Source organism: Lichenostomus cassidix, chromosome 8 (genome assembly GCF_008360975.1).
Source record: "Lichenostomus cassidix isolate B80296 chromosome 8, HeHo_3.0, whole genome shotgun sequence".
NCBI classification, from domain to species: Eukaryota; Metazoa; Chordata; class Aves; order Passeriformes; family Meliphagidae; genus Lichenostomus; species Lichenostomus cassidix.
Window position 1 is genome coordinate 14,203,767 of NC_139489.1, and position 24,439 is coordinate 14,228,205.

Sequence of the window (24,439 nt, forward strand, 5' to 3'; positions counted from 1 at the left end):
GTGCTTCACCTGTACAGCACAGGACCATGGTGGAGAACTGATGCTGCCACTCTCATGGCAAATAAGAAGTGACTAAATGGCACGTTAGCCTCCGCCACTTCGGGACACTGTTATTCCCGCAGCAGTCTCCAGAGTGAGCTGCACATCTGGTGCTGTTATAACAGCTGGCAGATTAAAAAAGAAACTGAAAACAAGACAACCCTATTTCCTCACTAACATCTGCATCTGAATGTAAAGCCAAATGAATACCAAATTTCACATTTTGCTTTAGTGATGCCAGCCTACACTAAGCCTTTATTATATGCAGTGGTTTGCCTGCACAGCCTTAAGTGCAAAGGTAACTCAGTCATAGCTTGCCACCCCCAAGGACACCCACTTGCAGTGAAGACACAATCAAAGCCTTTTCACTGTACAAGGCTTCTTTTTTATGAAGAGCTTGCTTAAATATGTAAGCAATTTCATAGACAGAAAATCTGAGTAATATTTGAAAGGTCATCTTTTCCAAACTGGTGCTTTAAACTCTTGCTCTCATTATGCTGTAACTGGTATTTTCTTTAAGTCATATGAATTAAGGAACTGAAACCAAGGTCAGCAGTAACAACAGCCATTTACTCTTTCCATCAACTAACAGATTATACAAATGTCCTGTTATAAACAAAGCATTCTCACCTGGTTTGGGTATTTGTGCAACACCCACAGCTATCCATATTGCGATAAAAAGGAGAACTTTCCTAAAAGGGAAAGAGGGAAAGAAAGAAACAAAAACATGTTAGAAAACATCTACAGTTTGAGAACTCCAAGAACTTAGAAGCCTGATTCCACATCCAAATGGCGGGATACCACTGACTTCAGCAAGTCCTGAATCAAAGCTATCACATTGTACAGCTTTCCACTGATACTGAGACAGTGTTTCACACAAAGATCAAGGTTGTATATGCCCTCATATATAGTACATATATTTTACACTGGCTTTTATTAATAAAATGAGTGCATCTGCTTTATATTTTCTTGCAGCTTTCAAATATGAATGTTGCTATGTAGTAAATTTCTTCCTGGAAATAAAAAAATGTTATAGTAAAGAAATAAGAAAATAAATGACAAGTTAATTCCTGTAGAGATCATCATATACTTTAGATAATTTGGACCTCCTATCAGTCTTCTCACTTGATCACATCATCTTACTGTAAGCGAAAATGTTGGGTCAAACTTTTGTTCTTGTATTATAAAATTTTATCATGTTACAAGCAAGACATGCTCTTGACAAATTAAAAAAAAAGTTCCATCACATTTTAACTTAAAACTCCATGCTCAGGTAGAAAAGTGTAATACTGATAGCTATCATAGGCTCACTGTCCTTTTCTTCTTAGTAGCTGGTGGAGTGTTGTGTTTTGGATTTAGTATGAAAATAATGTCAATAGCACACTGATGTTTCAGTTGTTCCAACAAACATATATAAGATTGATCTAGATTATCTGCTCAAAATTTGCTTTAGAAGTGTTGAATGTTGTAAAGAGTGCATTTTTACTGTGATTAAAAACAGACTGTCTGCTGTTTCTTACTTAATTAGCCAGATTAATGTCTAATCACTCTCTTATAATTGACTGAATCTTTTAATAAATGAGAAATATATTTTTGTTAATGCTGAACAACCAGGCATAATGTGTGAAAAAATTCCAGTAAGCTCTAGCTACTTACTTCCAAGAAGCAATATTTCAAAAATATCAGAAATACACTTCTGATACTAACTACTCAACTCACAAGCCTCTTACTCATTAATGTATGCAACCTCATTGATTTTTCATAATAAGGAATGCTAGCGTGACTGAAAATGTTTCCTGGACCAGGTCACAGAGCACTTGAGTATCTGGAATAAAGAATATTTGAAAGCAACATAATTACAACTAAACACCTGTAAATTCATGTCACCTAACTCTGCTAGCTAATTAGTTAGATTTTCACAGAAAAAAAAAAAAAGCACGAAGAAAACACTACCACTTTATACAGGAACATATGGTTTAAAAAGAAAGGGTCCTTCACAGATATATAAGTACATATGCACACATACACATATAGCAGTATTTAGTGAAAAGTCTTACTAATTCTTTAAAGGGTTTGGAATTCAAACATTTCAGAAACATCCAAGTGCATGAAAACCACAGAGCAATAACCTGGTTTTATCAAGAGGATTTGTATATTGTGAGAGCTTAAATTTTGGCAAACGGAACAAAAGAATAATTTAAGGAATATTGAGACATGATAATCATCATTGCCACTGTAAAACAGTAGATACATCATGTTTTTGAGAATAAAATGCACAGAACATATAGGATATTCAAAAATATGCATCAGTGCTTCAGCTCTGATCACAGAGCAAGGGAAAGGTGGAAACTATGCCTTACATATCCCAAGAGGCTTGTAGGGGCATGTTCTTTAATTAACCACCACTGCAGTCCCTAGCTATTCCTCCCTTCAAGTTTTCTTCTGCTACAATCATGAAATATCTACTGGAGCAGTTCTGCCACTGCTAAAAAAGACCTAATACTGACTGTTGTCCAAGCAGCATGTCCACTACAGGACACTCACTTCAGTTTTTTCAGAGTTCTAAAGACCAGAATTCAAGTTCAAAGTTTCTGCATCACAAAATGCATTATCTTTTGATCAAATGAGAAGCTCAGTGACAAGACATAGCTGTTTCAGAAAGAAAGTCCATGCATTGCACTGTATCAGCTAAAACTCAGGACAACCCTTTATTTGACTTTCAAAGGTGCAAAATGCATTTTCAGTTAAAAATCATGTAAAACATTTTACAAAATAAGGATGATCAAAGAACCCCAGAATCCAAAATTCAAAGATGACTCCACTAATAATTACAAAATCCTCTTCTACAACACCAGCCAGGTATAAAGGAGTGTGTACAGGTCTGCCCCTGTCACCTCCCAGCAAACATTGTAAGAAAGCAAGAAATTCCAAAATGTTCCCAGGGCTGTAAATTATACAGATGTAACTGGATATACAGAAACATTTAGTGAGAAGTAAAGACAAACGTCTGGCTTTCACAGTGCTCTCCAGCTAATGTCAAGAACAGATGAGTGATCAACTAAGAGAAAAAACAGGACCAGAAACATCCATGAGGCTCGGGGTCCTCTAATGCGTGAGAAAAGTGAGACTTCCTTCTATCTTTTTTCACAAGTACAATTTTTTGTAAACGAAACCATGTGCAACCTAATTCATGCAAACCCTCCCTCTTGGTTGAGATCTCTACTCTGTACATTTGCAGATCAGTCAGTTTTCTGTTCACTGTCACATCAGCAGAGCCCCTAAGACACCAGGCTCCCTGCTGCATAAGGTGTATGTAGCTTGATCCATCACCTGCCATAGCTGCATGGAACTTTGCTCCTCCTTTAGCTGAGTCCACAGTGTCCCGTTAGACACACCAATAAAAAAATGCAAAATCTTGTGGCATGGAAGATTTCAGCTGACTCAAATGCTGGCTATTTTTTCACTATTTAACATCACACATGAAATTGCTCCAATACCTAGGCTTTAGGGCATAGCCAAGGGGCATCTCTTAAGCTTCCCCCACTTTTCCTACCTTTTCACGCACTCTATTTTACATGAAAGCATAAGCTGAGGGCCACTGTTTAATAATTTTGGAGGAAGGCCCCACCAAATGTGATTGAGCTATTCTACCACTAAAAACTGAGTTTATCTTTCTGATAATCTTTGACATCTTGTGTCTGTTCGCCTCTTTCTACAGAGTGGACAGCAACTACACATGGGGTTTTTTTTGCATCAGGGGTGATGGATAGATGAGGAAACTGATAAGCTTCAAAGCAAGTTGTGGCAAGCTACAATGAAAAATTCCACCCTCTGAAGACAACTCAGCAGCATACAGAGCTCAGGCTTGGTCAGTGTGCAGCAGCATCCTCTTCATTCCAGCCTAGTTTCCTAAATACCAAGTTTAAAGGAAGAAATACCACTAGCTGGCTGCTAGAGAAGACCAGAAAACCTGTTCCTGTATCACTGCCACAGTGCCTTCCGCCCTGCACGCCTCAGGGATGATGGTTTAAGCTCCAGCACCTACCCAACATACATTCCTTTGCTGGATCTGTCTGGGGATTGTTGAGCAGAATGGCCCAGTTTGAGTCCATTGAGCCTGAGAAGGACTTTGGGAAACATCACAGCACCTTGTGGACAGAGATGCCCTGGGCCTCTCAAACACCTCAAGCTGTTAGAAACAGCTGTTATCTTTCAAGATGTGAAAATAAAGATAACTTTCCTTGTTGCTATAATGAAAGTAGCCAGAAGGTCCAGTGCTGCTTCCCAAATTTTAAAAAAACCTACTAGCAACATGGTTTGAGGGAACACAACAGCCTACAAAGCCTCTCTGGTGTGACAGTCACATGGCCTTTGGTCACAGATGGCACCATGCAATTAGCCAGTGAGGGGGGAAGCTCCTGAATCCTTTGCCAAAGTTCACATTTGAATGAATGGGAAAAGGGAGAGACAGGATGAGGTGAGTGGTGGAGGGGCAGTGGCTAAGGGAGAGTTCTACAACAGGGCTGGGCTTCAGAGAAAGGAAACTCCCTGCCTGGTGGCCCAGACATTCTCTGGACAGCATCTGGATTAAAATGAGAAACTACCACATCAAGCAGAACAGTCAACTCTGTTAGTATTTCTAAAAGAAGAAAAAAAAAAAGAAAATATGTGATTTTAGAACAGTTTAATCTCTGATGGCTTACACTAGTTCTCTTCTCCAGACAGCATACACTGTTTTCCTCTGTATTAAGGCAAAAGTATACTGCTTAAATTCTCACTCATGTGAAACACTCTTCTTTCACAGGTTTGTCTCTATATTTGTAGATCATTCTTCAAACCTTCTTACAACTTGGTGCTTGCAAGAAACAAGGGTGACGCAAGGCTGTTCATATTTTAAAATTAAATATTCTGTCAATAAATGTTGTGAGAGACTTAGAAATCATGCAGCTGCTTTATTTATTTAACCTGCAGAGACACCCCTATACAGGCCTGACCTAATGGCATTTCAACAAAAAGGTGGTTGAGGTTGCAAGGGATTTACTGGTTTGACATATGATAAGGAAACCTGATCCTTTTGCAAGGAATTCTGGTTTCTTAGTACAGTCAAGTGACCAGGTTGCTCTCTCTCTATACAAGTTAATTAGGTAAACATTATAGAAGCATATAGATATATATTCTGACGCTAGCTCAGATTTTGAACTTGAGCAAACTGCATCTCTGCTACTGTACCTCTTTCCTGTAATTCAATTCATGTTTCTGATTCTCCATCAGCAATACCCCTTTACAGATTTAAAATAAAACCATTCATTTAAATTGCACTTAGACAATTCCTGAAGAAGTCCCACAGACACAGCCATTAAACACAGATCTCCTGGGAAGGCCACCTTCAGGCAGCCCCTTAACTGCTCACAAGCATTCAAGTACACCCAGATTACGCACCATGCACACTTTAGAAGCATAATCTCACTACAACACAAAACAAGATCTTCTGTCCCAGTCAGAGTCCTCAGTAAACTTAAGACACATCTAGAACTAGATAAACACTTTACAAAGAGATAGACATACAAGTAACATCTTTAATACTGTTAACAACTACCATAAATTCACACTCGTCTTGCCTAGGCTGCTTTTAGGTAAGCTGGAGAGAGCAGAGCTCTACCTTTGGATCACAGGTGAGGATGCCTTAGAAATACCTCAATTGCAAAACCCTGCGAATACAGAGCAGCTCATCTGGCTATCTGTTATTAAGAAAGCAGCCTTAACTCCTAAACATAAATTCTGCACTTTTTTGTTTGTCGGTTTGCTGCATTTTGCTAGCTAGGTACCAAAGGGGCGCACGAGCTGCCAGGTTCCGATGGGCACGGCGGCACACTTTGCTCCGGGATCCTCGCTCCCCTCGGGGATCAGCGGGGCACTGGCTCTCGGGTCACGCTGTCCCGGAACACCAGAGCCAGGCTGCCCGGTGCGGGCTCGGGCGGGGGAAGGACTACACGAGGGTGTTGGACGGGACGGGACACATCCAGAACGACACGGGGGTGCGGAGCAGAGAGACAGGAATAACCAGCGCTACAGGCTGTCTCCGTCCCAGCAGCCAGAGCCCCGCCGGTCCGCCGGGGGCACCGGGTACCCCGCGGGGTTACGGCTGCCGTTCGGAAGGTAGGGCTGGGGACAGTGCCCGCCGGGCTCGTCGTGCCCTGCCCGCGGTGGGAGCCGAGCCGCAGCCCCATCCCCATGCCCTGCCCGGCCCCGCGGGGTGGCGGTGCGGTGCGGTGCGGTGCGCCCCGTCTCGCCGCGCCGGCTGCCGCTTACGTTTGTGCCGCGGGAGAGATGCATCCTCGCCTTGTCCTCTCGGCTCCTAAATGCATTTGTATGCATTTGCCCGGGCAGCGGAGGTCCGAGGGAAAGCCGAGCGCCGCGCCGCCGCAGGGTCAGCTCCTGTCCATGAAAGCCCGCCGGCCCCGAGGTCTCCGCCGAGCTCCGCGCAAGCCCGAGGGCGGCCCGGCCCGCGTACAGCCCGCGGGGGCGGGCGCGGCGGAGGGGGGGCGCCGGGGGCCGGGCGGCGGGGGCGCCCCGCGGCTGCCCGCGGAGTCCGGCGGCGGAGCGGCGCTGCACCGCCTGCCCCGGCACCGGCGGAGCTCCCGCCCGCCGCGGTGTTGAATTTCAGCGCTGGCTGCCTGGCGATTACATCAGCACACGCGGCCCCCGGGGCGGGCCGGGCCGCGGCCCCGCATGGTGCGCGCTGCCCCGCGCCGCTCCCCGGGCGCCCACCGCAGCCGGAGCTGCCCCGAGCCGGGGGAGCTTGCCCTGAGCCTGGAGCCGCCCTGAGCCTGGAGCAGCCCCGAGCCTGGAGCCGCCGGCGCGCACGGCCAGCCCGGCCCCGCCCGGCCCAGGTGCGGCGGGACAGGTGATGCCCTTAGAGCAGCCGGAGGGAGAGAAGAGCCTTCGGCTGCCGCTGGGCTCCAGCTGGGGAGACTCGGCAGGAAGCTGCAAGTTAAATGAAAATCTGGGCACGGGCGGGGAGAGATGATGAAACTATCTAAAGAGAAAAAACTGAGTGCTCTGGACCTTTTGTATCTCAAATATAATTGGAGTTGGGTCTAGAAATCCTCCCTCTGAAAAATGTTTGAGGAGCAGATGTAATTTAGTAGCATTACAATGCCAAAGAAATATGACACCCTTCACTGTCTTCCTAGAGAGACAAAGGTCTTTCTAGCTTTAATTTCCAGTTTTCTTACCTTGTCCCAGTAACACAGTCTGTTCAAACTTTATCCCATAAGATATCTTTATGCAAACTGTCACTGAAAACAAGCACAGCCGAGTTAAACAATACCAGACGTTGCAGTACACACTGTGTAGCAAACACGTGGTCAAATCCTGCAGCCTTACTTAGGCAAACCTTGCATGGACTTCAGAAGAAGCTTGAAGTGAGTTAGGGTTATGGTACTTGTCTCTTACTGGGTGCTAAAAGAACAAAGATATCACATCATGCAAATACCTTCGTGACATGCAGCAAATACCTTCCCGTTGTAGGTAAGTTGAAGAAAGATGTCATGAAATAAAAGCAAATATATTCCCAAACAGCAGAAAGTAATAGAAGTGCTAAAGCACAAAGAAAGGCGGTAAAAGACAGGAATTGCATATTGTTGTCACTGAGGATGCCCTCCTTTGCTGAAAAGGATTTCTCTGGGTGATCCAGGTAGCTGGGAGCTGGCAAAGAGTTGGGGGGGAGGGGGAAATTGTGAGGGAATCAAGAGCAAACCTAAACTGCTGGATGTTATGGAGGATAAGAACCCAAAGTTATAGGGGGAAAAGTTATTTTCCAGCAATGCAGCAGAGTTGCACAAATTAATTTTCAGTAACTTAAGTAATTTTGAGTAATTTTCATTAACACTCAAATTAACTTTCAGTACCTTAAGTCATTCAGAATTTGTACACTCTCATAGACTACGATGGGATTTCCTATTTACTTCACTTTTTGAAAGCAAAAGATAAAAGCTGAGAGCATTTTACTTTCTTGTCTATGTACCTTATGTTAACCATACTGACAGCAAAATGTGAAAATGTATATTTTCACTGAAGAGAGCATGTGCCTGCCCAGGCAGATATTGGACACTTCTGCAATAAAGTATTTGTCAGCCTTTCTGTTTTAAATCCCACTTGAATGGCTTCCAACAACAGAAGTATTATATTTCATTTAGGTTTTGTTTATTAGCATTAAGATGACCTAACACACATACACTACTGATTGGGTTTGGTGCCCTTCCCTGAAGTCTATCAATCTCTTTAATAAGAGATCTTGTATGAAGTAGACAAATAGTTGTTTTCTTAACTCTTTAGCGTCAGCATTAGGGATATTATGGAGAGAATTCTTCCCTGAAAGTGATCCTGGATAAATCCTGCCGTGTTGCATTGCATATCAACAAGTATAGGAGCCATCCTGCAACACATGGTGAGATTGGCTGGGGACATTACGTGCAGAGATCTCTCTTTCCAGCAGCATTTGCACTGCAGAAGGCACAGCTTGAGATTCTTGCCAGCTGCATATACAGGGTGTAGGTAAAGCTTGCTGACCCTGATTATGCATTTACTTAAGACAGCATAAAGTTTAAAAATTAGCATTGGTTGTTCAGTTTTCTATATTCAAAACTACCAAATTAATTTCAGACTCTTGACTTCTTGTTGACCCTTCACTCTTTGTGTCCACGTTACTACCCCAGCTGGGGTTGAACACAGCCTCTAGGATGTTCAGACAGGTTCTTTGGCCATGGGGAGACACAGGCCAGGGGAAGGGCTACCTGTGCCCTTCCATTGCCTCACTGCATGCAGCTCACACATCTCTAAGTCATGTATCCACAAATGGATCAGGAATGTACCAGGGATGCTCCTTCTTCCCTTCCCTGTGTCTCTCTATCTGGAAGCTCTTGCACTTCTGCTTTATGAGAAGTGACTGATGTTATTCTGCCCCTCAGTTGCTTTCCTTCCATAGTAACACCCTTCAGAGCTGCTTCTCTTCTAGGCTTCATGGCAAAAATCAGTATCAGTTCTATTCTTACAATCGCTACTTCCAAGTGTTCTTACGCTCTAATAAGAAAACTGACTATGTTTAAAGCTGTCAGATAACATGTGTTTATTTCCAGAGCTATATATAGCAGTCTGTATACTTACACACACATAAGACATGGTCAAGCTCCAAACCTATTAGCACCGATTGCAACACAGTGATGCTGGAGTTTCATTTCTTATGGCAAATGTCTCAAGATCCCATTTTTCCACATCTGCTATCTCCTGTTTGTCCACAGCCTAACCCCAGTTTATCATCTTTCCAGGTAAACTCAGAGATTACTGAAATAAAAAATTAATTCTTCTGGGATAACACTTCTTGCCTTTCTGATATGACTACAAGCTTTTCTTCTGTTTGTTTGCTCCTTTACCAGCAGCTTTTCCCTCCTTTCATGATCTGACTTGCTCATCTGTCACTCCAGATTACAGCTGCTGAGTTCCAGCCGTGCTTTGGGGCACAAAACAGGAGCTACTCTTAAACAGTGTAAGAGATGAGGAAAATGGTTCCTATCTGTGATTTGCCTTCCAGAAAATGTACAGGAGAGTGCAAGGGTTTTGCCAGAGCCTAAAAATAAAGGAGGAAAAAAAGAATTTGAAGGAAAATGTGTGAAATGGGAATGTGAGGACTGAGTGTTGGAGCCTGAACTTTATCCCTCCACAATCAGGAGGAGCTTTGCCTTTACTTGAGAAGGAGCAGAATGGGACCCACACAAGTTTCCTGGTACTGTCCCAAAATTAGGAATTTTTGGCAGAAGGTCCACGCTGCTATTGAGTTCCCTTTGGAGGACTGATTTTCTCTGCACACCACAATATATGGTGTTAGGCTATGTACCAAAACTGCTGGAACCTAGTTCAGCAAAATTGTTTAGAATTCTCTGTGGCGGCCAAAAAAAAGTTTAGCACATTGCTCTGGTTAAAGAAAGTTACCAAGTTATCACATGGGATTAAGAAATACAAGAAATGGAAAGGATTACAGCATGTCTTTGACGACAATCAGCTAAAGTTGAAGAAAGGGGGACTCCAGGTCTGAAACCATTAGACTTGCCTGTTCTTTGTAAAAATTGAAAGAAATTGTTATGACCAGCATTTGTCTTCTCTGTAGTTATGTCTAACCCTAGTTATGCCTGTTACCTTCTGACAGTCTTGAATATGCCAACAGTCTGGAAATGCCTTTAAAGAGCACAGTTGATGACTGTTTGGATTAATCCTATCCCTTCTAATTTCCAGCCGGGAAACTAATGAGAAAATTAACATAAATTTACATTCTGAAGCATTTGGAGTGGAGAGGATTTTCCTGCCTCACAAGATCAACACACAAAAACCTGTGGGAGGAAGGAGCTGAGAGAGGAGAGAAGACATGCTGTGGATACAGGCCACCAAAGATCCTGACACAAAGAGCAAAAAAAATGGCATGGTAGAGTTGGACTGGCAAAAATGTCAAGCCACAAATAATTACATAGACTAGTGAGATTCCTTAAGATACTTAGTTAAAGCAAACAAGGGAATATGTTCAGCCAGGAGCAAGAAGAGAGTCTCAGTGAACCACAAGACAGGGTAGAGACTCCAGACCACAAGACTCTAGTGGCTCCAACTGAAAGGTGTCTCACTGAAGCCAAGATACTTGCAATTGTTTACAAGTCCAGGTATTATCCATTTTGGACAGTCACTGCTATAGTAGAAAACAACCATGAAGGAGAATAAAAACTCACGTGGAGAGAGCTGAAACAGGCGACTGAGGCAAAGCCTTCTGGAGGAATAACCACACACACAGCCACTGAGAAGTTGTGACATCTTGTTCCAGTGATGGCACATCATATGCCATACCAGGAATGCAGAGAAGCCTAGCCAAACACACAAGAAACGTTAAAGGAGGAGAGGAGCCTGAGGAGCAGTTATTAGGAAAGTAATAACAGAACACAAAGTACAAGAGCAAGATCGAGTTCAACTAGGGGACCATGGGAACAGCTCACTGAATGAGAAGACTCTAATTCCCAAATAGGCCAAACTGCCAAGAGAGAAGCACGACAAATTTCCATCTTAAAGAGGGAGTCTGGAGCCTAAGAACAACTGATGAAACCAAAATTAGGAGGAGTTAAAGAAAACCCAGTGACTTTCATTTTTGGTTAATCTTTATCCCATCATTGATGGAGTGTTTTGCCAACCAGGCAGGAAGTGGAGACACCCACTCCTACAGGCACGAAGATGTATTAGACATGAGGTATTTTCTGGGATACTCATTGAACTGAAATACCCCTTGTGGGCGAAGTCCATAAACATGACTAAGGGTCTGATTCCTACCACCCTTACTGGTGTGTGCTGAGAGACACACAGAGCAAGAGGGGCATCAGGGGGTGTGTTTAAGGAGCATTCCCCCAGCAGTATGGTGGCTCTGACCTCCTCCCATGGACATTCAGAAACCTTGCAGGTCCCCTGCATCAGGGCTTCCTCAGCAGGTATCCCCAAAGCCTCCTGTCCATAGCAGGAGCTTTCCCTGAAGGGTCCTGGTTTTCTGTTATTGTCTAAATCTTGCTGTATGCATCAGTAAAAGGAAGTAAAAGACTATTTTTGCAAAAGAATATAAATCTGCAGTTGGCCTAGATAAAAAAACCCACAAGCTTATAGAACCTGAGGACATTTACTTAACCTCCTTGGTAGGTCTCTGTAGTGCCCTTTCACACTGGGAAGGATGTGTCAAAAAACCCTTTAAGGCATCGTATAGGACATCTTTCTGACAGCTAAAATCTGCAGGTATTTCCTGAAAACCATTCTCTGCAAAATAAAAATGGAGCCCATTTGGAGTGAAACCATCCACACTCATATGGTGCTCTTAGCTGGCTAGCAAAATCTCATCAGCACTAAAAATTGCTCGCACATCTGGAAGAATCAGTGCAGTCATCTGAGAATTATTTCATTCCCAAGCCACAGAGAGCTCTGCATCAGGCCAGTGCTTTTTGAAGACATTCCCTTTCTTTTCTCAGCAACTGTGGGAGATGCTTCATTCTGCAGTTCAGCAGTCCTAGAAAAGCCTTTCCTGATCAGCTCTGTTTCCAGCCATGGGGCTGCATGGGTTCTCACACTGCTGCCCTGGAGCCAAAATATGTGCTCCTTCTGCAACAACTAAAGGTATAGTTTTAGTTTGCTTCTGCAAAATTAGCTTCTGGCAACAGCAAGGGGTGTTCACAAAAACCTTGGGCCTCTACCTTCTCACCTGATGAGAAGTGAGATACTGATGCTTAGTGGCTAACACCCTGTTAAATCTCTGCCTCGGAATGAGAAGACTTGTTCTCACATTAGAAATCATGCCAGAATTTTCTCACCAATTACAAAAGCAAAAAATTCCATGAGACGCCTGTTTATGAGCTTCAAAATGATGCAAAAGATACTTGACTGAGACAGCCACGAGATGTTCATTTTCCCTATTAAAACTTTGAAACAGAGAAATGATATCATGAATAGTTTGAACTCCATCTTCTGGAAGAAAGAAATTTAATCATAAAACATAAATAATTTGACCAATTTCACCTAGTTGGTTCAACCATGAACAATAAATGATTGCTCTGATGTGTCAGAAAGGTTCCTCCAGCTTCCCACCAATTCTCTCTATTAGTTTTAAATATCCCGAGTCTTTTAACACACAGCCTACCTAATCATGTGGAACAATGGAGTAATTTAAAACTGACAACAATTGTTGATGATATTCAACAGAACAGGAGTTTCCAGACTATTTCCAGGCAGGTTTTAACATTATCAATGAAACCAGAAATTGTACTATTTCCCACTTCTCTTGTCTCTCACACGAGTAAGTCATCATTGGACTTCTTCAGTACTCTTGAGCTCCCAATAAAGGAAAAAAATGTGGCTTATTGTTGTCTGGTTTCTGGAATCTGTGGATTTAAGAGAGCCAAAAGTGCTGTCAATAACAACATGGTATTTTTGTATGATGAACATTTAATTTTCAAATGAAGAAATTTAGATCAGACATGTATAATGGCAGCGAAAAAATTCTATAGAGAAAGATTTTAAGTTGATTGCTTTTTCTGAAAATACCAGACAGATGAAAATGTGGAGTCCAAGACCAAAATACATTGGCAGTAACTTCAATGCTGATATTTTTACAACAGTTATATAATTAATTTTTGTAAATCCCTTACAGCTGTACCACCAATATAGTAGAGTATTTTGAATAGGCTGTTTCATCACCTTATTTTTAGAGATGAAATTTTGATCATGTTCTTCAGTCATTTAAAATTGATATGTGAGGAAGAACTACTGTTGCAGGAAGGTAAAGGACTGTTTTTCACCAGGCATAGAATTATTTCAGATAACCCTTCCCCCTGCTCCTCCCCACCCATGTAATGTAAAAATACTGACTAAAAACCTCTTATAAACACTCAGTTAAAAATAAAAAATTAGAAAAAAAATACAAATACATCTGAGAGATGAGACTTCTTTTTTCTGCTTGGATCAAAGTTCATTAAGCCAGATGTGCCTGCATTATTCTTATTACAGAGCGCCATAAAAACCTCATGGTTGTTTAGTTATCCAGTGTTGGCTTAGACATAGTCAAAAGTTGAACAACAGATGAGTAACTGCACCATGTTGACCCAAACACACATGCAACAGTTTAATGAATTAACTTCTTCTAAGCTGAGAAGTTCAGAACTTGTCAAAGAAGTGGCGCTAATTTTTGTTTGCACATTGCACACTGGAGTCCTTACAGGGTCCTGGATTACTTTTCACAGGCCTCCAACTTTCTTCTGGTTCCATAGGTCCTCCAGATGGGTGTTGCACTTTAGGACCTCCAGGAAGCATAGGGGGAAAACCCTGCAGCATTTCTGCTGGATGTGGTTGAGCTGCTGCTCTTTGAAAGGCTCCCAACCTGTGTGGGTTGCAATGGCAAGGCAAGAGACATCAGGCACAGCTATCTTCTGCACCACCAGACTTTGACATTTTCTTTGACACAGGAGACACCAAACCTTACCTCAGTCTCCATTTTCAACCACAGGCACAACAGGCTTTTTACCTCCCTTGAGAAACTATTGAGGCTGCTTAAAATTTTCTGAACTATCCAGCCTAGGCAGCAGTTCACACAGATCAAAATGTAGAGACCTCTAAAATCAATAAAAAAAAAAATCATGAAAATTCTGCAGTTTATTATTTTTCTATTTTATAGTCTGGCAATCACTGTTTTATCTTGAGTACTTATGGCAACAGAACATGCATATGAAAAATAGCATTTATGGTTATGGTTGTTCAACTTTAAATTGGTCAGCCAACACATACAAGCTGGCTGCCCTTTTCCAAAGATAAATTATCTATCTTAATAGCACACTTGCAGTGATTCAATATTATGTATGCGTATATAACAGCATTCTTATTTACCTGGTGGAACAAAATGGATTTTAATAAAAATTCTCAACAAAATTAATATTTTTGTACATCAGAAATTATTTCTGTAAAGACATATTAAGTTGGTCAAATATCAGTAAATGTTTTTCCAATATTTACATCATTCTTGTAGTGACCCTAGGCTTAAGGAAACCATTTTCTAATCAATAATATTTTTAACAAGTGATTTTGCTTGTTTGATTTTTGTTTGGGGTTGTGGGTTTTTTGTCGTTTACTGTTGAATTTGGATCAGTTCATTCTGGAGTATTCATAGAGCCTAAACAACCATGTTTGTTGAGGCAGACTCCGAGCAAAGAACGGCAATGAAAAGGTGTTAAATCTTTTTAACAAAAATATAAATAAATAAATAAATAAATGCCTCTCTTAGATCCATCTGGAGATTTCAGTGACACATCTTCGTATGAACATAACTTTCATTTTCAGAAATATAATCTATACCAGTCCAATTTACTTTAGCAAAATACCAGTAACTGTCAAATGCACCCATGGGTTTTGTGTTGTGACAGAACTCCAGATTTCAGGAACTTGGTCACATGGAATGAAGGCATTTCACAGGTGCCTCTGACAGCCAGCAGCAACTCTGTCTCCTCTCAAAGGAGACATCTTCTGTTCTTTGGAGGATGGAAAAGATTTTGAAGACCTTTGGTTTAACAAGTTCTGGAATAAGACTTACTTTTGGGCTTCATATGGAGTGCTGGAAGAAATGACATGTCCTAGCAACTGCCAGGCAAACACTCTTGCCCTACACATAGTGCTGGAGATGATGTGTTGATCCAAAGAAATGAAGGCATGCATCTATTTTAAGAAGATAATTTTATTAACCTCATGATACTTTTGGGGAAATGTTGGTGCCAGCAGGAGCACTGAAAGTCTGATCTCTGCTGTCAGACCATCATCAAGAAGAATCCCAGTGGCACCTAAGTGTCCCTCATTTCAAGACAGACATCGAGGAGCTGGAGCCTTCCAGAGAGGAGCAATAGAGCTGGGGAAGGGTTGGAAGCACAGGTCTCATGAGGAGTAGCTGAGGAAGCTGGGGGTGTTTCAGCTGCAGAAAAGGAGGCACAGGGGGAACCTCATTGCTCTCTGCAACTGCCTGAAAGGAGGATGTCATGAGGTGGGGGTCAGTCTCTTCTACCATGTCACGAGTGAAAGGATGAGGGGAAATGGCCTTAGGTTTCCCTGGGAGAAGTTCAGATTGGAGATTAGAAAAAAAATTTTCGCTGGATGGTTAGGCATTGGAATAAATTGGCCAAGGAGGTGGTGGGGGTCACCATCTCTGAAAGCATTATTTCACTTACAAGTCTGACAGGAAAAAAAAGGTGTTATCATCATTCTGCATAGCAGCAGGTAACATATTACCCCAGACTTGTAAATAAATTTAACAGAATAGTTATCAGCTAAATAATTGCTAAGACTAAGACTGCTAAGTTGCTTCCTTGTTGATGTTAGGGGATTTATTTTCCATTCTTTCCTATGCCTCTCCCATTCAGCTGCTTCCCTCATTTGACAGTCTTCCATAAAGACACTGAAGAAAATGATACCACAAGGCATTTGGAAGAGCGAGTGTTTACAAAGCATATAAATAGACTGTGCTGTATCCAGAATAATTAGCTGTAAGCAAAGTAATAAAAAAATGTGGAGAACTTAAAAGTACGCCAAATGATTGAAAAATCCAAGATTTACTCAGATGTTGAGGATAGGTTGCATGCTATGAGGATGGGCATAGGATATGTCCATGCACATAGCATAAATGCCACTGCATAACCTGAGGGGGAAAAAGTAAGCAATGGGCTACATTCAGACCAAATGCATGTAGTACATCTGAAATATCCATCGGGCCAGATGTTAATTTAGCTCATGACCCTAAAAATACATTTCTGCAATCTTATGCACAATGTGCAATGCAGGATGAATTTTCCAGACTGTATACTGAAAACTGAATTATTCTGAAATAAGAGCTTTAAAAGCCTTAGAATTCTTCAGAACTTTGCCATTGCAATTACAGCTTCTGGGGAGAATTATTCAGAAAAAAAGAACAGTGAGCACTGAAAGTATACCTCACTTCTATTGTGTAAGCAGCTAGCTCTCAGTGAAAAACCCTGTCCCTCCTTGCCCCCTGCTGTTACATTTTAAAAATTAATGCAGGACTCCATCAGATCAATGTTTATTTCAGACAGGGAGCTTTTGGCTGAGCTGCAGCTGATGTCCTTGGCATGTTTTAAGCAGCATATCAGAATGAGCCATCTGCTTTGGTAATACCACTGTATATCACTGTCTCTTGTTTGGAGAAGTAATGTGTAACATGGGAACCTTTAAAGAAAGATTCAGTCTTCAGTTTGGGAGACAATCACACGTATTGTGTCACACATGCCATGCTGTGATATGTGACTGTAGTCCATTAAACAGCAGCAAACCTGAACTTACACATTCCATCCACACACCTCCGTGATTTACCTCCTGTAGCCTAAAATATAACTAATTCTCTCACCTTGTGTTTCCCAGAATAACATAATACAGAACAAACCCTCAATGGTACAATTCAAACCATTTTGTTTTACTGAGGATCTCAATGCATGATGCTAAGAGGAGCCTCCAGCACTTTCTAGCCACAGGCTGAGGAGATGGATGCAGAGGGAAGTGGACCCAGCTCAAGAAGGTGTGTTATCCTGTTATCCTCCAGCCTTCAGCACCACTGGGTAACTCCAAAGCAGAGTATCAAATGCATGCAAAACACAACAGATGCTGGTAGTCGCCAGTCACCTCAAACTGAACGGCTTCTTGGGCCACTGAAATCCCTTCTTACTCTCAGAAATGCACTTTTTGCAGAGCTTGAGCTAAGCCTGGCATCTGGAGATAGTGCCTGATTGAAATGAGCAATTCAGGAGAGGAACTGACAGCACAGCCAGCATCTATCAGTAACACTGTGTTCTCAGTGGGGTGCAAGATTTGTTTCATCTCATTCAGTGGCTTCCTCTCCTGCAGGAACAATTCCCCCCAGTAATATCAGATAAATGCATCATAGCAGAGTCTTGCCCTTTGCAACCTTGCACCTCTACAAACTCTCCAGCATACTAGCATGGAGTTTGTTAACACAAGATTGCTTCCTTTCCATTCTTTTTTTTTTTTTAACAAGTATGTAATTATATTGGTGGATGGGGGCACTTCAAATTGCATTGGGCAATTTTTTTGTCCTGTAATTACATAAAATCCAGAGAGATTCTCCTCCCAAACAATACCAAGTGTTTTAGTGACTTTTTTAGTTGTCATTTATTTGGATTGACATTTCTAACACCACACTAGAGTCCACAACAAAGGTTTGCTATTGTCTGCCTGAGCTCACACCTCCAAAAAGTTGTCAAACAGCAGCATACAACACTGCTGATATTCCTGCCCATTTTAAAATAAAACCAGGAAGAGGCTACCAATAGGAAGGTATTTAGTTTTCCCATTTAATGACCATGTCCAAAGAACCCCAGGAAAGCCCACCCTTCTATATTTAATTTTCTGCAGGTGCCTTGTCCCTTTTCCCTCCATCTGTGTTGTGCAAAGCTGCAATATTGCAATAAAGCTGCAACCTTGTTTGATGTTCTGCTTCCATTGACAGCTGAGCTTCCCTGTGCTCCCTGTTGGGGGAAGAACACACAGAGGTAATTAGGGAGCCAAACAATGCTGCACTCTGACCAACGAGCCATAGAGCTGTGTCTCATATATGGCTTTGCTTGTAAGTTATGTGGTCCTCAGGCAATAGCCTTGTTGAAGGATACTTTGATGAGCTCTCACAAAAGATTTCAGCATAATCAGGAAAGGTTTCCTTGGCAAACCAAACCAGTATTTTATCTCTTGGTTGTATACAAGCATAAACTTCTTTTCCATACTGATTTTCCCCCTCTCTTACTGTTGCCTACCTATCTACTAAAGTTTCATCAATAAATACCAGGCTATACCACTACATATAGGGATTTAAAACAGAAAGTCGAAAGAATTTTTAGTAATTTAAAAAAATAATTTTATTACAATTCATTGAACATAAGTGCAACCCAACAATGTCATTTAGAGGTTAAACATGCCACAGCTAACTCAAAGGGAACTATGACAACTTTTTAAAAACATTTTCTTCCCCCATCATATTAGGGGGAAAAAAATAATCTTGCCCTTCCCCCAGCGAACATATTTGGAGCAGTTCAGCCAGCTGGATTATAGCTGCCCAAAATGCTTTCAAAGTGTTAGAAACAGCTCTCTCCATTTGGTGGTTCTCATGACAGATGATAAAATAGGTTTATCCTGCCCTTGTACTTATGTGTTGTGGTTTTTCTCTCTTTTTCCAAGATGTTCTGACATTTGTTAAATTACTTCTATATTGTTTGCTGACAGCATAATTTACCTCAGGAAATGTTATAGCCAATTGTATGAAAGTCTTGAATTGCTTTCCCAACAGCAGGTAATGGCATCTCACACCAGGGCTTTGTTTTGGTCTGCTTCCCTTTTTTCAGATTTTCAGTTTTAATTTACCTTGCAATTGTGGAATCCTAAATGTACTACACTAGGAACCCACAGTGAGAGGAATAGCAAATAACTTATAAATTTTCCACCAGACAACATGGATACTGTTTCACATGTAAAGGATAAAATAAGTACTTACACATTACTATGTTGCAGGGGATTGGTTTTAGTCTCTCAGAAGAGTGAGTCAAGCCATGCTCTGGAATGATATTCAGAAGTGTAGCTCATACTTTGCACTTATCTTCAAGAAGAGTGGTTAAGGAACCTTCATTTTTGCCTAAACATGATATATTCATGAGTCCTTTGTTTCATACTGCATACAATATTTCAGCATCCTAAACTGACAGTAAAATGCTGCAAGCTGCTGCTGCAGCTCCTTGCAAACAGCAGATCTGAAATTCATGAACCTATTTTACTTGAAGTTTAATCAAGCTGAGAAAGTACATTCTCTTTTCTGAGGAATTTCTACTTGCAAAAATCTACCTATTGCTTTTCAATCTACAAACATTTAAGGAAAAAGTTGCAGCCTATGATATTCTTTTCAAAGAGACAGATTTTAACTTGTTTTCCTCAGAGGCATCTCACAGGGACACATTTCTATCAGTTTCATGTGAAATATTTACATTAAGCAGCAAATGTCCATGAGGAGAATGAGGGTTCAGTGCTTTCCACCTGTGTTTTGGATTCAACCTCAGTAAAAACAAGGAGACAACTACTTTTCTTTGTACCATCATGACTGAAGCAATAGATGCCAATATGTTATCAACATCCTCACCACCACACATCATTGAAAGCTGAACATATTTCAGGTCAAGAGAAGTTACAGATAATTTTGGTGAGATATTTGTGTGTCTGTGACCAGAATAGGAAAAAAAACCCTGAGAAACAAATGTGAGGGAAATGACATGAAGATGCTGCTTTAAAAGCTTCTTTGGGAACACCTCATACATCATCTAAGTATGCATATTTACTGAAAAATACTTTTTCTTCTCTGATTTTTTCGGTACTAAGACAAGATTTTATAGATGTTATGGTTAAATGTGACTGCTTTAGAGAACAGTTAACTGCACTGTTGGGTGTTACTCTGTACTAGAATAACTTTTCTCACCCTTACACAGACCTGTCATACAAGTGAAGAAAAATTGTAAGAGTATGCCTGCCCCAAACCTTTGAAAGGTTAGTTTATAGACTGCAGAGCTTTATACAAACAACTTCAAATCCTTTTAAATCTGTAAGAAGATACATGCCTAACTTGGACGCTGCAGTATCACATGTATTTAGGGCATGAATCTCTCAGGTGAGAAGGGGAGTTTCTAAGCCTGAACCTCATGCTGTGCTTTCTCAGGGAGAAAGAAACCCAGGAAGTTAATTTCCAGGACCTTGCACTCAGAGCTGCCTTATGTGATGATGCAGAGATAAATGGACTACACTCTCAGCAGCCTCTGGCCTGGCCAGGTCTAAACCAGGACATTCCCTCCACTGAACATTAAAGCTGCTTATGGAAAAAAGCATGAAGAAAACTCCACTAAACCCAAAATGCCTCAGTCTTTAAAGATTCAGAGGTGTTTCAGGCTGATGTAATAGTGGGAATCAGAAAACTTGAGGTGTCAGCCTGGCATACCTTGCTGTGTCATGGGCTAATGGGGTAAGACAGATTTGGTGGGCAGTTTTCACTGCCAGTCTCAGGTGAATCATGTCATGCCATCCTCAGGGTAACAGGTCAGCATTGTGAGGGGGTCCAACAGCACCACAGAACATCAGTTCTTCAAATTCAGTGGCACATCTCCTACCTGAAGGGCCACTTTATCTTCCCAGCACATTGCTCATTTGATCTGACCAATGCAAGCACCAAGAAATTGGGCTGAAGCCTATTTTTACTGCTGGCATCAAACCTCATTGCAATGGAGCTGGCACACAGGCTCTACAACAGCATCAGTCCTGACTGCAGAGGCATTTCAGACTCTGCAGACAGGTGTGCAGGGCTGGTTCAGTGGACAGTGTTCCCTCTGGACAGCAGAGTCACAGGCATTTGTACTTGAAAATGCTGTCACTAGTCAGGTCAGCTGCTTATATTTCTCATGTATAATCCATCAATTCTGTCCTCACTTAAATTTATTTTCCGCTAACTGTGCCAATTTCCATGACACTCTCCTAGATTTACACTAATGAGAAGAATAGAACCAGACCTGCTAAAATCCCTGAAAGTTGTCTTCATTTTGGTTTTGGCTTTTTTCAGCTCATCTAATAACAAGACATGTGACAGACTTACTCAGTAACACTTCTTTGGCCAACAACTGACGGTAACAAGAATAATTGAAGGAAGTATTGCTGTTCTTTACAAAACGTTTGTAAAATGAAGAAAAATTCTTTACATCTGGCATTTTCATTTAACAGCAGGTACTTTTCATAATTTGCTAGGATATTATGTCCATAAGAGAAGGGTGTTAAATGATCCAACAAAAACAGTTGATATCTATAAAACATATTAAATACTGATGTCTGGCTTGGGAGTGGGACAGAACTGAACTGGTGACAAAGCAAAGAAGCCATCTCCCAAAATGTCGCATAGTAAAACCCAGCATTAATTCATTTTCCATCTCATTTTCCATCCTGATTCAACAACCTTCTTGAAATGAATGAATGCATCTCCTTGATGACTTTTCCAGCCTTGTTTTAAAAGAGGAAATGGAAAAGACTGTGGTTGATGCATTAAAGACAAGGGGAAAGCTGTGTAAGCTTTGTCATGTTTCCTCTTAATTCTAGACAAGGATGAACTCCTTCTTGTAGGAAGCTTATGAGAATGGGCAAGTATTACAGATATTCTGGAAACTAACATCTGACAAACTAACAGTTTGTGGCAGATGACCTTTGATGGTCAAAGACTGTTCAAAGGGCCAGATGCAATAGGAATCTTGTAATGGCAAACATTGTAATTGACAATGAAGAAACACTTTGAAGGAATTAATTTCTACTGGTTTATGCTTTGGAGGAGGCTTCCCTTTTATCTCTCACAAAACCAGGATAAACTATATGTGTCCTTCACTATTATAAATGTGACTTTCATGAGAAATATCCCAGATGGGGAGGATGGAGATGGTTCCAGTCACTATATCTCAGAACACGGCCATTGTACTCAGACACTGGTACTCTGATGGGTTTCCCATTTCTGCCAGTCCCCCAGCATCCCTTTAGCAGAAAACACCATCACTCAGGCTTTAAATTCCCTTTTGCATTCATGTAAAGCAGCTTTACCATAAACAAGAATCAGCCCCAGATGTCTTTACAGGAAATACTATGTGGGAAAAAATGCATAGTGCTACAAAGATAGAAACGTTTTCTCTCTCCATCCATTTCCAAACCTGAAATTTTCCTTAGACATATAAAGACACATATAATTAAGGACATTGAGCTGGCTGTAGGGATGCAAATTTGTAGTCCTGCTCTAAATTGGGCCATCGAAGCAGAAGTGGTAAGACAGACCACTAATCAAGGAGAAAACCATTTATAGAAGGAAGGAGGGAACATGTCTGTCCATAGATCATGAAGCAGCCTTGCACCTGCAGTGCCCCCATTACACAAGTGACACATTCTTCCCCTCCCAGCATTGCCATATTTTTTGCCTGGAGCATGTCTTCACCCAAGTGCCCTTGGCAAGACTTGGAGGACAGGAAGAAGTGCCTTCTGAATTTAGATACTGTGATCAGGGAATCCTGTATGGCTGAAATGCCATATTCACAGCTTCCCAGCAGCTTTCAGTGAGGACATCCCAGACAGGCTTGGCTGAAGTGTACAAGGCTTCCCTGAGCTCATTCAGGAGTTTGAGGGGGAAAAGGGGGATCACTTTCACTACAATACAAATTACTATCAAATTACCTGATGTTTCATGGCAGGACAGGAATTTGCCAAGTAGTAGTTCCCCCAGGGCTGCTACTGAACAGTGTCCAGCTCCTCAGGGTACAGTTGTGGGGGCAGCAGTGGGGCTGTGACCTGCAGTACAGTCCTGTTCAGCACTCACACGTCTGCCAGACTCCAAACACCCACAGTACATCACTGCTCTTAAGTGAAACTCCATTTCACAGTGGTTGCTACATGAAACTACTACTTCACTACATGAAGAAATCATGTGTGCAGCCCTTTTGATACAGACCAGGCAAGACTGTTTCAGTGAGAAAATAGAAATTGTGGATATTTGTCATTTTCCTTCTTTATGCAGGTGTAGGCTGACAAGGCCAGTGAGAGCATCAAATTTGAGAAAGGTTTCTTCTTTCACATAAAAGCCTGTACTATGCAGCTCTCAAACATGCAGTTTGCAATGTTTGATGGAAATAGTTTGGATGAAAGAGGAGCTCTGTTCAGTTTACCCATTTGCTGCAAAACCTGGTTTTGCTCCTGTGCCAGGAATAAATCTAAAGCCAGCAGAGAACAATAAGTGACACACCAGGCAGCTGCAGATCACCACGGTTTCAGTATATTGAAACTTCTGGAAGAGCCCACCCACACCCACTGACAGCACAAGTGACATGGGGATATTTGTCTCTCAAAGCATTTCTCACTGGCTAGATGTGAAAAAGCAGGCTGGAAAAATAGAGATGGAAGCACACAGTTGAATTGCACTTAGTGCCTTTTGTTCTCTTCTGTATTGCTTCACCTCTTCCTGAAAGCCTTGCTTTTTAAAATCAGCCCTTTATTTTGAGGGCAGTTGTTCAGTCAAAAGCAAAGGCAAGTTGGATCTTTCCCCTGCTTGAAGCCAATTTCTTCCCCTGCCTGGGACAGGTGATGCTGGGTCAGTGTCCCACGATCCTCCACATTGCAGGGGAGAATTAAACAGAGTGCTGGGACACCTCTGCAGGAAGTCACGGCAAGGCAGGCATTACTTACCAAAAAATGCAATCTTTATGTGAACTTTTTGGGATGCAAATTGTCGTTCAGGGCAAAGCTTCCTTTCACCAAAATGCAACATTTAAGCTCACTCCCCTTCTCTCAGAGTTCTTCTTTCTGCAAAGACCACAGTCCTCCTTGATTATGTTATCAAAATTATACTCCCAGAGAGAAACAAGTAATGTAGCAGCCATGCCAAAACAGTGGAAATACTTTCCTATAATAGTGATTCTTGCTGAGCAATTAGTTTAAAGGTGGATGAGGTAAATCCAGCCTTGTCTCACTCCTTGCAGTGGCAAGGGGTAGAAATAATGCTGCTACTGCAGAATTGGTGGATTGCTATTTTGCAGCTCTTCCTTGGCTGTTTCCCCTGCCCTTTCAAGACCATGGCAGCTATTTTTATTACCAGCTTAGTGAATGCAAATACTACCAGTGGTGAGCATAATTCCCTTAATGCACCTACATGCCAATGTTTCCACTCATCTGCTGCAGATTTAGTAGGGCAAATCTCATGAGCTGCCATTGAAGGCTGCCTGTTCTATTGCAAGAGCAT

The 24,439-nt window shown here is 41.7% G+C and overlaps 1 protein-coding gene across 5 annotated transcripts in view; it reads right to left on the minus strand.

The window, feature by feature from the left end:
* COL24A1 (collagen type XXIV alpha 1 chain) overlaps positions 1–6,693 on the minus strand; it is a 121,531-nt gene extending 114,838 nt beyond the window's left edge. For all 5 annotated transcript variants that reach the window (XR_014853747.1, XM_085067994.1, XM_085067993.1 and 2 more), the window contains exons 1-2: positions 6,349–6,693; positions 670–731 (exon numbers count right to left, since the gene is read on the minus strand). Coding sequence is in view for 4 of the 5 variants with exons in the window: in XM_085067994.1 (XP_084924120.1) it covers positions 670–731; positions 6,349–6,404 (118 nt within the window). In the remaining variant the exon portion in view is untranslated. The remainder of the gene's footprint in view (positions 1–669; positions 732–6,348) is intronic.
* Between the last annotated feature and the right edge of the window lie 17,746 nt (positions 6,694–24,439).